Source organism: Stegodyphus dumicola, chromosome 7 (genome assembly GCF_044657685.1).
Source record: "Stegodyphus dumicola isolate Sdum_Otavi_A_Nest chromosome 7, ASM4465768v1".
Taxonomy (NCBI): domain Eukaryota; kingdom Metazoa; phylum Arthropoda; class Arachnida; order Araneae; family Eresidae; genus Stegodyphus; species Stegodyphus dumicola.
The window spans coordinates 79,277,613-79,293,317 of record NC_140774.1 but is presented as its reverse complement, the minus strand read 5'-3'; the positions used below and the strand labels follow the sequence as shown (position 1 = coordinate 79,293,317).

At 32.4% G+C, this 15,705-nt stretch overlaps 1 protein-coding gene across 1 annotated transcript in view; it reads left to right on the top strand.

Annotated features, from left to right (window-relative positions):
- Positions 1 to 2,056: 2,056 nt before the first annotated feature.
- Dysb (dystrobrevin binding protein dysbindin) overlaps positions 2,057 to 15,705 on the top strand; it is a 46,251-nt gene continuing 32,602 nt past the window's right edge. Inside the window, exons 1-4 of the mRNA XM_035355204.2 lie at positions 2,057 to 2,234; positions 6,622 to 6,657; positions 6,915 to 6,974; positions 13,875 to 13,935. Of these exons, the coding sequence (XP_035211095.1) occupies positions 2,179 to 2,234; positions 6,622 to 6,657; positions 6,915 to 6,974; positions 13,875 to 13,935 (213 nt within the window). The 5' untranslated portion in view covers positions 2,057 to 2,178. The remainder of the gene's footprint in view (positions 2,235 to 6,621; positions 6,658 to 6,914; positions 6,975 to 13,874; positions 13,936 to 15,705) is intronic.

Here is a 15,705-nt window from a genome sequence, read left to right as displayed (position 1 = left end):
AGGATTTTTTCGGAAGCAAGAGAGATGAAAAATGAACAACGCCTTCGCCGGGAATCGAACCGCGGACCTCTGGAATACCGGTCCAGTGTGCAAAACCACTACACAACGAAGGACGCTTGGAAAGTGGGAGAAATACCTTATAAGCTGAAGGACTTAAACCTCTTTCAACGAAAGTTGATGCCATCAAAAATTTTCCACAACCAAAGTCATTTACTAGTTTAAGATGATTTTTAGGTATGGTGAATTTTTATCACATATCCATACCAAATTGTGCAAAATTGCAACAATCTTTAACAGCATTGCTCAGGAGTATTAAAAGGAACTGCAGAAAAGAAATAACCTTGACGGCAGGAACGAGAAACGCCTTCCAGATCTTAAAAGATGCACTTATTCATGCTACAAACTTAACTCAACCATCTGAAAAGGCTGAAATATCGCTAACAACTTGATGCTTCCGACACTGCCATTGGATCCATTTTACATCAGATTGTGAACAATGAAAAACAACCCTTACGTTTCTTTTCCCGAAATTTGACACCAGCACTATAAAAATATAGTGCCTACGACAGAGAACTCTTAGCCATCTATACATTTCAAATACATCTTAGAAGAGCGACCTTTTGCAATATACACGGATCACAAACCACCAACATTTGCCTTGAAAATTTGGAAAAAGCGTCCGAATTTGAAAATTTGGAAAAAGCGTCGCCACGACAAGCTAGGCAACTGTCCTATATTGGCCAGTTCTCAACCGATATCCGATTCATACAAGGGCATCAAAAGACCGTCGCCGACGCTCTCTCTCAGATAGACACCATTTCTGTACCATCTGCAATAGACTTACAAACTATAGTAGACTGTCAAGAAGATGAAGATTTGGAGATACTTAAAAACAACCCAAACTTAAAATTCCTACAGATCCCTATACCGGACAGCGACAAGAAAATGTACTGTGATACTTCTACAAATTATAATCGACCATACATCTCTGCAAAGTTTCGGTAGAAAATATTTTTGTCAATCCATAATTTATCTCATGCTAGATTAAGATCCACGATAAAATTGATAACACGACGTTTCATATGGCCCAATATGAATAAAGACTGCCAAGTATGGACTAGAGCATGTTTATCTTGCCAAAGATCTAAAGTTCACAGACATACACAGTCATCTTTGGGAGAATTCAAAGTACCTCCACACAGGTTCCAGCATTTAAACATAGATCTGGTTGTTCCGCTACCTCCTCGTAAAGGATTCAAATACCTTCTAACCATCATCGATCGTTATACACGATGGATCGAAGCAGTACCATTAGAAGATCAATCAGCAGAATCTATTGCTAAAGCTTTGATTTATACTTGATTTTCACGCTTTGGAATTCTGAATCGCACAACATCTGACCAAGGTCGGCAATTTGATAGCCAACGTTTTCAAGCTTTAAGAAAATATCTTGGTTTTCATACAAAACATTTCATGAATGAACAGATAATCCACTATTAATAACACTTCTCCCATTTAAAATGATATGAAAGTGTATATTATAAATTTCTGGCTACATTTAAAATAAATAATTTTTCTGGTTGTGTAATTTCATCATTCAATAGATCTTATAAAACTCAAGGAAGTTATTCCATTCCATTTACCGCTGTTATACTGAGCTTAGCCTGAGTGATATTACAGACTTTATGCCAGTTGTCTTCACATAAGGCATCCTGGAAGTAAAAAGATCTAGGAAGGTGTCAAAGAAACAAGATATGATCAGTAAAAAAGAAGGTGGCTCTTTGCCACTGAAGAATTGCCATCGTGTGGTGTAAAAAAATAACATAAATAATGAATAAAGTGAGGATTTACATACAATCAAAAGTTATAAAACAAATTCCATTTAGTTAAAAACGTGTTACTTAATTTGAAATAAATATCAAGAAGGTTAGAATACCTTCTTGATTAAAATACTCCTGCACAGTGCCACCTGCACTTTGTAACAAATGCAAAACTCAGCAGACACTTTTCAGCTTGGCGCCAAATGATATATTTTGACATCAACCAATGTGTGTTTGCGTTTGTGAAAGAGCCAACGTGTAAAGCTCTGCCCACTTGTTTACATCGTGATTGTTTTCGCTCTTCCTAATCAAGCAAAACGCACTTGTTTGCCGATCCCTTGATGTAATTAAAAGAAACATGTTGGAGAATTTAAGAGATAAAATTCTAAACGTTCAGTATGATTTATCAGCCAGGTGAGTCTTTTTTTCTGTTAAAGAAATAATAATATTGCTGAGTCTGAGTAATTTACTATATGTGAGACATCCGTACCAAACGGCGTTTTTGATGGCATTTCGTCAAGCTAACTTACCAACAGGGCTTGAAAGCCGAAGTAAAAATGGAGTTTCTTTATTTAAATATTTTCTGAAGCGAAGCGTATTGGTCACTGTATAAAAATTGAAAGCTGTCGAAATCCTTGTAGTCTGTGGATTGTTGCATATAATGCGCTGTTATCAAAAGTATCAAATTGTATGTAGAAAAGTAGTTTTCCTTAAATTAATATTTAGTCGTACCTAGAATTTAATCTTTAAAGGTGATTTAATCTTTAAAGGTGATTTACCGTTTTTTTTTGGGGGGGGAACTGATTTATAATGAAGATTTGAAGATTAATTAGTGTGATTTATTCTATATTATTTTATAAGCCCTGGAATTGTTTGTCGTATTTTCATTAAGAGCATAAATCTGAAAATGCTACTTTGTATTTTAGTGTTAAGTATATTGACAAAAATTAGAAGCACTTGATTTTACTGAATGAGTAAGCCGACTCATAGGCACCGAATATTAGAACGACTTTTAAGGTATAAATAGTTTTGGATGTATTGAAAACTAAAAACTTTGAACATTTCACCATTGGTCATACAGATGTAGTCCCACCCAGGCCTTAATTTCGAAAATTGGAAGTACCAGAGTCTTCTTGAAAGCCATCAAGAAGAAGGGGAAGAAAATAAACAAATTAAAAAGGAGAAAAAAAAAAAAAAAAGGTTTCAGATTTTAAATTGCATTCAAAGTGGCATTTTTTTAACATTTTGTTAAAAAAACGCCACTGACCTTTATTTATTGAATATCATGTTCTTCACACTTAAACCATAAAATTCAGTTCAAGAGCAATATCGCAAAATAATTTTAAAGTTAGCATTTCTTTAGAATTTCCGATACACAGTCTCACGCGCTGGAGATTAAAATGCATTTTCTTTACAATGTTGCCATTGCTCGCTTTGAAATCCCCGAGTTTGTTAATCAGAAATTTGTTAAAGTTTTACAAAATATGAAATCGATAATAAAACAAATTCGGGCTTCCAGATGCCCATATTTGCAGTAGGTTTGAGAAATTGCTAAACAGAATGTTCTGCCTGGATCAACTGTTATTTCGGATTGCTGGGAAGCCTATAACTGTCTCTTTGGAAGGATGTGCACAGCTAAAAGTGAATCATAGCTTGTGGTTTAAAGATTTCGAGACAGGTGCGCATAACCAACAGTACTGAGGGGACTTGGGGAGCAATTAAAAGAAATTTCCACAGTTCTCGGCAGACAAAAGGAGAATTCGAATTGACCTGAATGAAATACTGGGAGCTTGGGAAATATGGCAATTTCAATGTTAGGTCATTAACTTATTCTGGTAGTTTTATTTTCGTTGTTGCATGATTTTTCTGGAAACATTTTATTTATAACTCGAATCAATGGAGCTGGTTATGCGCGAGTTTCTGCAGTTCTTCGATTTTTTAAGTGAAGGCAGATTGAGTATATGAGCAATGCAGAGTTTCTTCAGTGTCTGATTTGAGGGCTCTAGGTGCTGTTGTTTTATCACAATGCAAGAAACATACATATATGCAGATTTTTCATTATTTAATTTCTTCAAATATAATACAGGGCAATAATATTTGGTGGCAACAGTTTGAAAAGTGAAATGGACATTCAGAGTGATTCAACGCAAAATCATAAAACGAAAACAATAGTCCCTCAGAAACAAAGCCCTTTGTTTCTGAGGGAGTTTTCTAAAAATAACTAAAAATTAAAATAATTAGATTGAAATTAAAATTTAGTAAATATAAACATATAAATAAAAAAATTAATAAATTATTAAATTAATTATAAATAGTTAAATAAACAAATATCGGACCTCATCTTATTTGGACTTACAATTTCAAACAAAAACTAAGAAATAGCTCAGCCGGCGGAATTTAGGTCCTAAATATGCAGTAAAAAAGTATGATTTCAGTGGAAAGGGAACTTCTTTTTCTGTCACACCAAAGGGAAAAAAGTAAAACGATTAAAGTGCTGCTAATGAAAATAGAGAGAATGCTAGAATTAATATGAGAGTATGGAAAGAAGTTTTAATGGAGAATTGTAGCTTCAAAAACAGAGAAGTGTCCAACACTTCTTGGCTGCGATCCCATGCCAGTATAATTCTATTTAAGCAAAATGCGACTGGACAAAAAAATTTCCCCCAAATCCGATCTGGTGACAACATACAAACAAATGTAAGATCTGCATACGTGATAATTTTTGTCTCCCAGATTTAATTACGTAGTTCAAGTCTTCAGGAGCTCTGCAGTGAGAGGCCACTAGCACTGGATGTGGAAGACCAAGGTAATCACTGCAAATACTTTTGGGAACAAAACATTTTACCCGCTTTTAAAAAATTATTGTACTACCTGGAGAATAAGCCTTTGACATGTGGATGGGGGATTTTCTTTCCTTAAATGTCTTAAGCTCTGCAGTGAGAGGCCACTAGCACTGGACGTGGAAGACCAAGGTAATCACTGCAAATACTTTTGGGAACAAAACATTTTACCCACTTTTAAAAATTTATTGTACTACCTGGAGAATAAGCCTTTGACATGTGGATGGGGGATTTTCTTTCCTTAAATGTCTTAACTTCTATCAAAATATTTGTTCCCCAGAGAAAGAGAGGCATGAATTTGGAAGTTAAATCAATTTTAGAGATATATTTATTTGTAAAATAAAATTTGTGTGCTGAAACTGTGCTTCACTTATATAAAAGATGTACTGCAGCCCTTTTATTTAGGGCTCTGGTACGCTTTGGCTAGAATTATGATTTATCTCAGAAATTAAGTACTGGAAAGTAAGAAGTACCGGAGCCAGGATCCAACAGAATTTAAGCGCTGGTCCGACTGCCTAATCATGTAGCTGCTTCTCAGTTTAGTGAGCACATGAAAAAAAGGATAGTCTGAGGGTATTCCACTCTTCTTCCCCTGTAACCAAATCACTCGAGAATACTTTTGGCTTGCCATTATTGTCAACAACCCCATATGATACTATACATTATAAATATAAGCAAAGATACTATACATTATAAATATCCATGCCTTTGCCTTTTTCAGAATTCATGTCAGTCACAGTAGTGCAATAGCATCGCTAATTACTCTGTGAGCACTCAGGACAGTAGCTTAATAGACAACTGTTTACATAAATAATATGTAAACCTTTATGTTCACATTCATGAAAAAAGCAGGCATTACTCCCTTGCAATATAATTTTGATGTTACGGCATAAAGTAATTTTTATGTTGTAGCATAATATGATCATCAACACAATTTTAATATTAAAACACTTCTCTTCTCTATTTTTTCCCTCTCTTTTATCTGGTCAGTATTAAGCATCTTCCCCAGTAGTCCCTTTAAAATCGTCTTCTCCAGTAGTCGTGCCATGAATACTATCAATATCAAGAAGTTCTTCATACACTTCATAGCTTTTAACTACTCCTCTAATGAAAATCAACACCTGAGCAGTATCCAACACATCCATTGACTCATCCAAGGCAAGAGAAAATCATTCAAGATGTCCATTTTTGCCAGACATTTGAGATGATACAGTTTCTGCAATGTCAACTACCTTCCAAGCCATGGTGTTTTCTGACAAGCTGACAGTTTTGAATAAATTTACTTTTTCAAGGCACATTTCTTCGGCTATTACAATTGCACATTCTTTGATCATTTCTTCATCAATGAGTGGGTTTCAGCGTTTTGGGTTTTCAAGCTCTGGGATTTTTGAAAATTGGCACGAGTTGCAGCCTGTTTTTCAGTATTGATCAATTCCCTAATAAAATACAGATTCTAATGAAAAGAAATAAAATGGGAAGCATTTGGCTATGGTATATCAATTTAAAAAACCAGTTCTTTTACACATGGTCAGTTATAATCCAAAATTTCAGATGACAGATCTTTCTGTTTATTGAAAAAACAAACTAGATTTTGTTTGCAAATGACCAACCAGAAGGGATGCTTTACTTAAAGCTCGTTGCTGTTTAAAACATAGAATTGTGGGAGATTATGTGCTGGCCTTATCGGATTTTTTTAAATCTCTGAAGGCTTCCAATAATTTCTATTATGTGAATAAATATAAAGTTTTGTACCAATTATGATAGTCAGTATTTGTTTATGAAGAAATTTATTTCTTTCAATTGCAATTTTTATCTTAAATAAATTTGACCTAAATTTTAACTGTAAATTTTATTAACACATTATAATGCTTTTAGTTTTCATAAGCCAAATTATTCAATTAAAATTGCTGAATTTTAGTTATCTTGCTTTGTAATGCAATTTTTATTATATATTTTTTTAGCTTTAGGAATTTAGCTACTGGAGATTCTCAGTCAAGGTAAAAATTCTTTGCTTTTTATTTAACTCTTTAGAGCTTTTAACTTTTTAGATCAAATTATCATTACATATGCAAAATAAAATTTTCCTTTTTGTTATTATATTGTAATTTTATACATATATTTTAAGATATTAAATTTTCTTTAGCATTTATGTATTATTATTCACTTTCTGAGTGATCAGGCATCTATTTTAAAGTGAAACTGTGTTTCTATTGCCTTTATGTTATATGCTATGATAAAAATTGTCTTATTTTAGAGCAAAGAAGCAAAGCTATAAAGGGATATCCCAGAATGCAGGAGGAGATTTACTTCACTAGTAAGATTACGTTTTCAAAAAATATTGTTAAATGTTTTGTGTTATTGCAAGATATAGGTGTTAAATACAAAATGTGTGTCACTTAATGGTACAGATCTGTTATTATTGTGTTGATGTCTAAAACATATTAGATATTTTCATTAACTCTTCTCTCCATGAAAATATCTCTGTAAATTTCCTTTCTAGAAGTACTAAATAAAATAAATGTTATGAATAATTATTTCTTCGCTTCATAATGCCTTTTTCATTATTTGTTTGGTATTTAATGTACAATATATATGCTATTTAATGAAGCAAAATATATTTACAATCATAGCAAAAAAAAAAAAAAAAAAAAAAAAAAAAAAAAAATATTAAAATTTAAGAAAGGTGAAGTACTATAAAACAATTCAGTTTTTTTCACATATTACCACAGCTAACATAGCCATAGCCATATGTATACAATAATAACCTGTAGCCATATTATGTGCAGGTCAGTGGTGTATTTCCGGGGTGGTGGTGTAATGGGGGACATCTGTTCCCAGGTGCAGCATTCAGGACTGCTGATATAGAATTTTAGAATGAAATGTTTTGCAAACAAGAGGGGAGTTGAAATCTGGTTGTCCCAGGTAGCTGAAAACCTGGCTATGGTTCAGGTACAGATAAAAGCGGGCAGGACACCAGAAGTTCACTATTGATCGTACAGGTATTGACTCGCCACAGTAATTGTGCAGTTTTGTCCCAAATTTTAGGGAGAATACCCTAGGGGGGCAGCTGAAAGTCTCTCACTCTTCTTTCCCTACCACAAATCTCTTGAGAGGACTTTTGGCTTACCTTGTATTTTTAGTGCTCCTTTGCCACACAGATATTATATACTTACAAACATCCATCTTGTCTTTGGAATTTGAGCCTGGGCTAATCGGTACAGTAGTCAGCATCACTAACCACTATACTAGCTGGGTATCCGTCTTATGTGTCAGAAAATCTACTACATACATGCTACTTTTCTTGCTCATCAGAGAGAATACAGTAAAATAGCGAAAATCTGCCAACTCCTGAAATCTGCATTTGCCTCTCAAAATATAAAATTCGATTTATGGGTTCCAGAAACCGCAACATGGAGAACGAAATATCGAAGAAGAAATACTTGCCAAATAATGATGTCTTAATTACAGAATAATAATGACTCATAACGGAAATACCAGAGCAAGAAATACCAAATTATTGACATCATAGTAAAAGTTTTTTTCCCTTCCAATTTGTATCAAGGTAAAAAAATAAATCAGAGTTTCTGAAAAAAAATCTTTCAGGTGACCATTATATTTCAAATTCACCATCAAAGACTGCATTTATTAGTTTGCAAAATCATGAAATTCAGTTTTCCAAACAACATTAGTAAATGCTTGGCATAAATGTATAGTCATCTTCTCTGTTCATCGAAACTGAGAGTGATGACAGTGAATTTTCTGGTTTTAGAGTCAGTACAGCAAGGGCTAAAGCAAGAGAATTGCTTTCATATTCAAAAAATAGAATAAATGAGGAGGCTGTGCAAGAAGAAGATATCGCTGAATGTATGATGTGTTCAGATGGGCCAACACTGGCATATCAGATGACCGATGATGAAATCATTCGCTCTGTTTTGAACTTATCACAGCATGAAAATGATTCTGACACCGACACATAGTGAATTTGACATGCGAGAGAAAATATATTTTAATGCGGGTTTGGAACATGGTGAAAAATACCTAAAATCTGTAGAACAACAGAGCTGTGTCGCAGAGCAAGAGATTATGACTCTATATAATTTACCAAAAAAAAAAAATTTTAACTCTGAAGCAACTAAAGTTTTAAAACAAACCTCTACCAGAAAAATATTTGAAACATGAATGAAATAAATATTTTATCCTTTATTGAAATATTTTATCCTTTATTGACGGTCTGCTGTGGGGGAACGGTATGCGTTAGGATGACACCATCACAGTCGTACACGAGAATCACCATAACTTTCACATTGCTGGGGTTCTGACGAAATTTCAAACGTCGTGGTGACCCATTCGTTTGATTGCCATTTCAGTTCTGGTTGGTACAATCGGGCCCAAGTCTCATCCAGCGTAATGATACGGCATAAAAAAGCATCTCCTTTGCGCTGATAGCACTCCAGGTGGGTTCGGGCAGCATCGTATCGTAGCCATTTCTGCATTTCCGTCAATTGATGTGGAACCCATCGTGAAGCAGTTTTTCTCATGGACAGGCATTCCTTCAGAATGTTCAGCACGTCTGCATTGCTGACACTCGGACGACCTAACCGCAGCATGTCTGCCACGTTTTGACGTCCTTCATTGAATGCTTTCACCCATCTTGCTACGGTTCGGTTCTGTAAGGCAATGCAGATTCCCCGCAAGCCTCTTGAAGCCCTTGATGACACTGTCGTGCTGTACGACCTCTGGCACGTTCAATTTTTATCCAACATCGTTGTTCTTGTTTTGAAAACATCCTGACAACACTTACTTTAGACCGCGAGCTAATACAAGGATCCGTTCTTCGCATCACTCTGCATGCGCGTGACATAGGCAGGACGAGTCTTTTTGCTGAGAGGTAAGGTAGGTATGTAGTTTACGTGTGGTATACGCGATATTCTTTGGTTTTGTTGCGTAGCGTTTTTTCAGCTGTGTTGCCACTATTAAAGTTCCAACCCTAGTATATATATAATAATTTAATGCGTATAATAAATTAATATAATAATGTATATTATTGTAATAATGTATATAATAATTTAATTAAATGTATCTAATATGCCTTATTTATTTTGCACTTTTAGTCTGAATATTATGATTTATTTTTTCTGTTCTGAAATCCGCAAAATCCTAAAATCTGTACGACCTCTGGTCCCAAGCATTGTGAATTTCTGGACTTCTACTGTAGTAACCTTCTGTCAAGTTAGCACCAAAATTCCATATGACTAACAACATGGCTGGAGGCCAAGTTGGATAGTATATATTTAAATCAAAGCTCCATATAGTTAACAATCCAGAATTTGGCCAAATTGGATAGTATCTAGTTCAATTATATTAATGTTAATAATAAAGTAATATTAACGCTAGAAAGACCAGGTGAAAGGAATCTAAATGATGTTGATATCATTTTGACACCAAAGCTTTGTTTGTGATTTTGTTTCTTCCGTATTTCCTAAAATCTTTCCTAAATCAGAGTTTAGTGGTACTTCTGGCTTCTCGCATCCAAATTTATACCTTTTAATTTGATATAATTTCTTTGACCATTTTCACCTGGAATATGTGTTTATGTCAATTTGCTACCAAGTAAGCTTATTTCATTTTGTTGCATGTGCTAACAAATAATCAAATGTGACCGAATTTCAATTCTTTTTACATTTGTACAGGTAATCTAACTCCTTTCATTACTGTCATTGCAAATGGTTCAGCCTGGCTGATGTAAAAACACTTTTGCAGCTACATTATTTTAAATTTTAGTTTACAATTGCAAGTGAATTTAAATTTTGTTGGAGAAGTAGCAAGTAACTATGTTTTCACAGAAACTTTTCGAGTTCTGAAGATATCAAATATCTATCGAGAACGTATCGTAGAATAAATTTGCTGGTATTTAGGACTGTTGTTCTGAGTTAGATTCTAATTATGAAATTGTATTGTTAGAAAATGACTGGGGGATTCAGATGAAAGCAGTTAGTGTGGCAGTGGTGAATCCTAAGTTGCTTCCCAAACTCAGTTATGGCTGCAAATGCCACAGAATGAAAACAATATTGTATGAATTTTGTTTTAAGTTGGTTTTCTGTCTGAAGTATTTTATATGAAAGTAATAGTTTGAAAATTTTTCCAAGAAATGTCTAGATTCCTGGGACTTAAATCAAAATCAGTATTTTTTCAGTAGCTTTGGATTAACAGTTTGATATGATTTCTAAAATTTGAAATCAGAATATTAAAAACTGTATTCAGAATCAAAAGTTTGGAGAGCATATAATAGTGGACAAATAGTTGTTTTTGAGCAAAACTCAGTACCCATTTAGAAGTTTATATTATTTAAACCAGATAAATAAGATAAAAATTTTTACGTTGCTGCTATTTGAGAAGCCAAATACATTGATAATCTTTTCCTTACGTAGAGAAAATTAGCAAAAGAATTCTTAAACAATTAAAAAAAAAAAAAAAGTCTCAAGTATTGTGAATCAAACTCTGGGATAAATTCCAGAGAGAACAAAAAGAGAAATAAGATATTTGTTCCATGGATATTTGTGAATATAAAAGTGCCTGGATCATATTTATTGTATGCCAAACTGAGATGTGAAGAAGCTGTAATATTATTGCAGTGAGCAGAACTGTTCTAAATGTAACTGAATCATTTACTTCAGATAAAAGAGAGTGAAAGCACTCATTGAAGTATAATAAATCAAATATTAATGTGAAAGAGAAATATTTAGAGGATAAAGTTTTGTGAATTTTGTATGGCCTTTATATGTGACATATAAAGCATTTTAGTAGTAATTAATGAAAGTTTATATGTAAAGCATTTTAGTAATAACTACAGTGATTTATAGCATAGTGTAATAATTTATGAAAACTTCAAAAAAATCAGTTTCTACAGTAAGTCCAAATGTGGATACTGCGTATGATGTACACACAGAGCCGATGCTAAGCATTTTGCCACCCAATGCATTCTTTGTGGGTCCTAAATTCATCTGTGCAATGTCTCCATAAATTCTAAAAATTTTGCCATCTGTAAGCACAGTTGTTCTATGCCTCATTTAAATTTTAAAAATTTTGACATCCCAGAATTTTGCTGCTTGTGCAGGCACATCTGCACTGACACCAGCTTTGTATATATATTTCTAATCAAATTACTTGAAAGTGTTTTAAGTATTTTACCATTTCATATATTTTTTACATTATATTATAGATCATGCAAATCCAATAAAATATCATTTATCTGAAATTATTGGGACAGTACAGTTTTAGGTTACAACTTAATTGATTTGTGTCTAATTGACTTGTTGACTTTTTTATAATCATGCTTTTCTATTGTTACATTTGAATAGGTAAAGTAATGAGTAATAGTACCTAATATGCTTGGGCAGCATTTCCTAGATTTGTACCAAGGAGCTTTGAGGTTCTGTGAAATGAAATTAAGAATTCTATGAAGAATTAAATATTTTAAATATTAAAAATATTTATTTTCTGGTGGGCGGCACAGTATATGAATCAGGTTGCTATCACACACAATTTCTGTTAAGCAGAGATTATAACAACTTCTTTAGACCAGCATATTTATGATCAAAGCTTTCAAATGAAATTTCAGAAGGAATAAACAAAACTGAATTTTGTGACGGTGCTAGGTTTTTCTTAGATGCCATATACATTAGAATCATTGCACTGAGAAAAGGGCTGCTTACATAAAAACACAATTAAAAATTGCTTTAGACAATGTGAATTTTATTATTCTCAGATGAATTGGAAGTTAATATTGGAAGCTATAGCAAATGCCATAGTTGGAAGAAGTTATGCGCATTCATTTTTGGAATTCATTGCAGTTGATAACAATATTAAAAGAGTAATTTTTTTTTTGAGGGGGAGAATGACTAGGATATTACAGAATATATTAAAGAAGCTCCAGGTACTAAGGCTGATAGCGAAAATGATACAGAGAGCAACATTGTGCCAATTTCAATCCAATCTTGAAAAACTTTATAGATTTTGAAAAGCTTTTGTACTGGAAGATGGTGATCAGCAAAACAGTCAAGAGTTTTACTAACATGAATTAGCATTGAAAAACTGTTAATGAATGGTACAAAATAAGTATAGTTTAATCAGTTCTTCTTTAAATATTAAAATTTTATCAGGTACATAATTATAAAAAGTATACTAGTGTACAAAAGTTAACAATTAATTTTTTCAACATGCAACCTTTTCTTGGCTGCACGATCTTACCTGTGGAGAATATCACCACAACTGAAACATATACTCCTGGAAGAATAGGAACCCTTACCCCAAGAACTATTAGACAATCTGGTGATGAGTATTATCAGATGGTGCAGCTTTACCATTGCAGTTAGGAGAGGTCATACCTCTTATTAAGGATCTTTGGTTTGTTTGCTTTTCCTCTTGGCCTGCTTTTTTTTTTTTTTTTTTTTTTTTTTTTTGTGTGTGTGTGTGTGTATACCAGTGCCATTCTGTGAATAAATGTTTTTCTCTTTGCTCTTTGGTGTATGTGTCCTTTTATTTTTTTGGCTAGATACTTTAGAATTTTGTATCTCCCAGTTGATTTTTTGTGGAATTATGGCTGAAAACAAAATAATCATTGCTGATTTCATCATTTGTTAAACTTATGTGTCTGGATATGGTTTTAAAAAGTGGCAGGCATTACGTATTTAAAATTAAAGTAAGAGGACCAAGATAATTTAAATAATGAATCACAACCAAAAATTTTTAAGTATATCACTTATCTTTATAAAAATTATTTGTAATAAGGTATGCATGTTTTAATTTTTTTTAATCTTATGTTGCAAAGCTGGAGGTTTTGTTGATCTTTTGATTTAATATTGTTAGACTTAATGTAGAAATCTATGCCTCGAAGAAATGAAAATTGAGATTAATGCAAAAGAAAGTGAAATAGCTATAATTTTTATTTTCTTTTTGTGAATGATTTTTTTGGTTCTTTTTTAATTACACAAAATATTACTGACATAAATTTTTAGAATTTAAAATCTGAATAATGTGATCTAGATGTTTGATTCACGGCAAATCTACCTGCTTTTCAAAAGCAAAATTTTTTGTTATCATTCAACTTAGCAGGATTTTGTATATTATTTTCTTTATACAATGTTCAAACAAAATTAATTCTTTTTTTGTTTTGTTTTGACTTTTTCTAAAAATATATATATATATTTTTTATTAGTTACCAACAATTATGGGCCGAGCTTCATGACAATGATGCATCCAGTGCTAAAAAAGCTGAGGTATGAGTGTATTATTTTGATTGCTTAAATATGATACAAACAAGAATAATAAAAAGTAATCAAGTGTTATCTTAGATTCAAAAGCCTTGTTACCTTAGATTTTGCATTCAGTATTGCAACAGTATTGTTTTATAACTTAGTTCTGTGTCTTAATTTATTAATTTCAATAGCTGCATGATTTTCTGAGTACATAATTATTGTATTGTTCATTTTGCTTAAATTTATTCCTGCAATAATAATAATAATAAACCTGTATCCTGGTGTTGAAATTGTATTACAATAGAAGACTGAAATCTGCACTTTTTCATCAATTTGTGACCAAAGGTTGCTTGGGGTTCAGAGTTTTGCAGATTTCAGAGCATGAAATAAAAACACATTTACATCTTTATCATCAATTAATCACTTTGTTTGTAGTTGACACTGAACATTTTAATGATTTTGCAACTGTCCTTTGACTTGGCACATTTTATTTTAATGTTAAAGATCTTACTTTTAAAACATTTGAAACATTCCGTTTTTTCCTTGGATACATATTTGGAAAAATTTTTCTACTTGAACCTAAACTCTGACCTTTTTTTTTTCATTGTTGTTGACAACATTACTTATTGTAGTTGCAGATATAAAAAAACCATAGCTTTCACAATGTGTTTTAATAACTAGATATAAATATTTTTCTTCAGAAAGAACTCAAATATAGCCTTCTATCCATAGCTTCTTTAAAAGTGACATTTTGCATGATAACAAAACTGTCAAGTAGCAGACGATAATTTATACTTTCAAAAATATACTTGCAGTTTTTCAAATTTGCTTTTAAAGATGAAGATATATAAGTCGGAATATGTAGATCTTATTTAGTCTTGAAAATCTAAATGTATGAATAGATCAGTATAATTAAATCAAAGAAAATATACTTCAGATTTTAATGTAGATGAGTGAGAGGGCATCTTTTTTTAAGCTAATTTTATATTTATAATGATAATATTTTCTTATAAATTTATTGACTACAAAAATAAAATTTTCTACAAATGTACAATTCAAAATATTTTATTACCCCAAATAAGAAATTTTATAAATAATGTTGCTTGATTCACTAAAATTATTAAAGACAAAATAAAATGCATGGGGATTGCGATTTACTATTTTAAAAGAAATTGCTAGTTTAAAAAAATAAATAATGATAAGTGCGCTAGGAATCTATTATACATTTGACTTGTCTTCCATAATCTTCCATTGATCTTATCCAAAGAGTTGTTAAAAATGAAGTGAGTGATTTACAATTAAAATCTATTGCAATGAAAACTATTGGGGTTCACTATCCTCAAAATGAAGGGTTGCATGTCTACACCGACGGCTCTATGTTAGAGAGAATGCGCTGTGCCGGAACAGGTATCCATAGCGAGCTTTTTAGCCACTTACCAGTGGGCTCTCTTACTGTTGCCTTTGATGGGGAAATCGAAGCTATTGCTGTTGCTATTCAACAACTGTCAATTCGTAGCCACTCTTTTGTAAAGGCAAGGCACATATTAAAAAAAAAAAAAAAATAATAACATGAAAAGAAAGATTTTAAATTTCAGATTTTAAATTACAGCCAAAGGGGCATTTTTTTAACATTTTGTCTGTTACCTTTATTTATTAAATATCACGTTTTTCGCACTTAGACCATAAAATTCAGTTCAAGAGCAATATCGCGAAATAGTTTTAAATTGTGCATATCTTTAGAATTTCCGATACAGAATCTCACGCTCTGAAGATAAAAATGTTTTTTCTGTA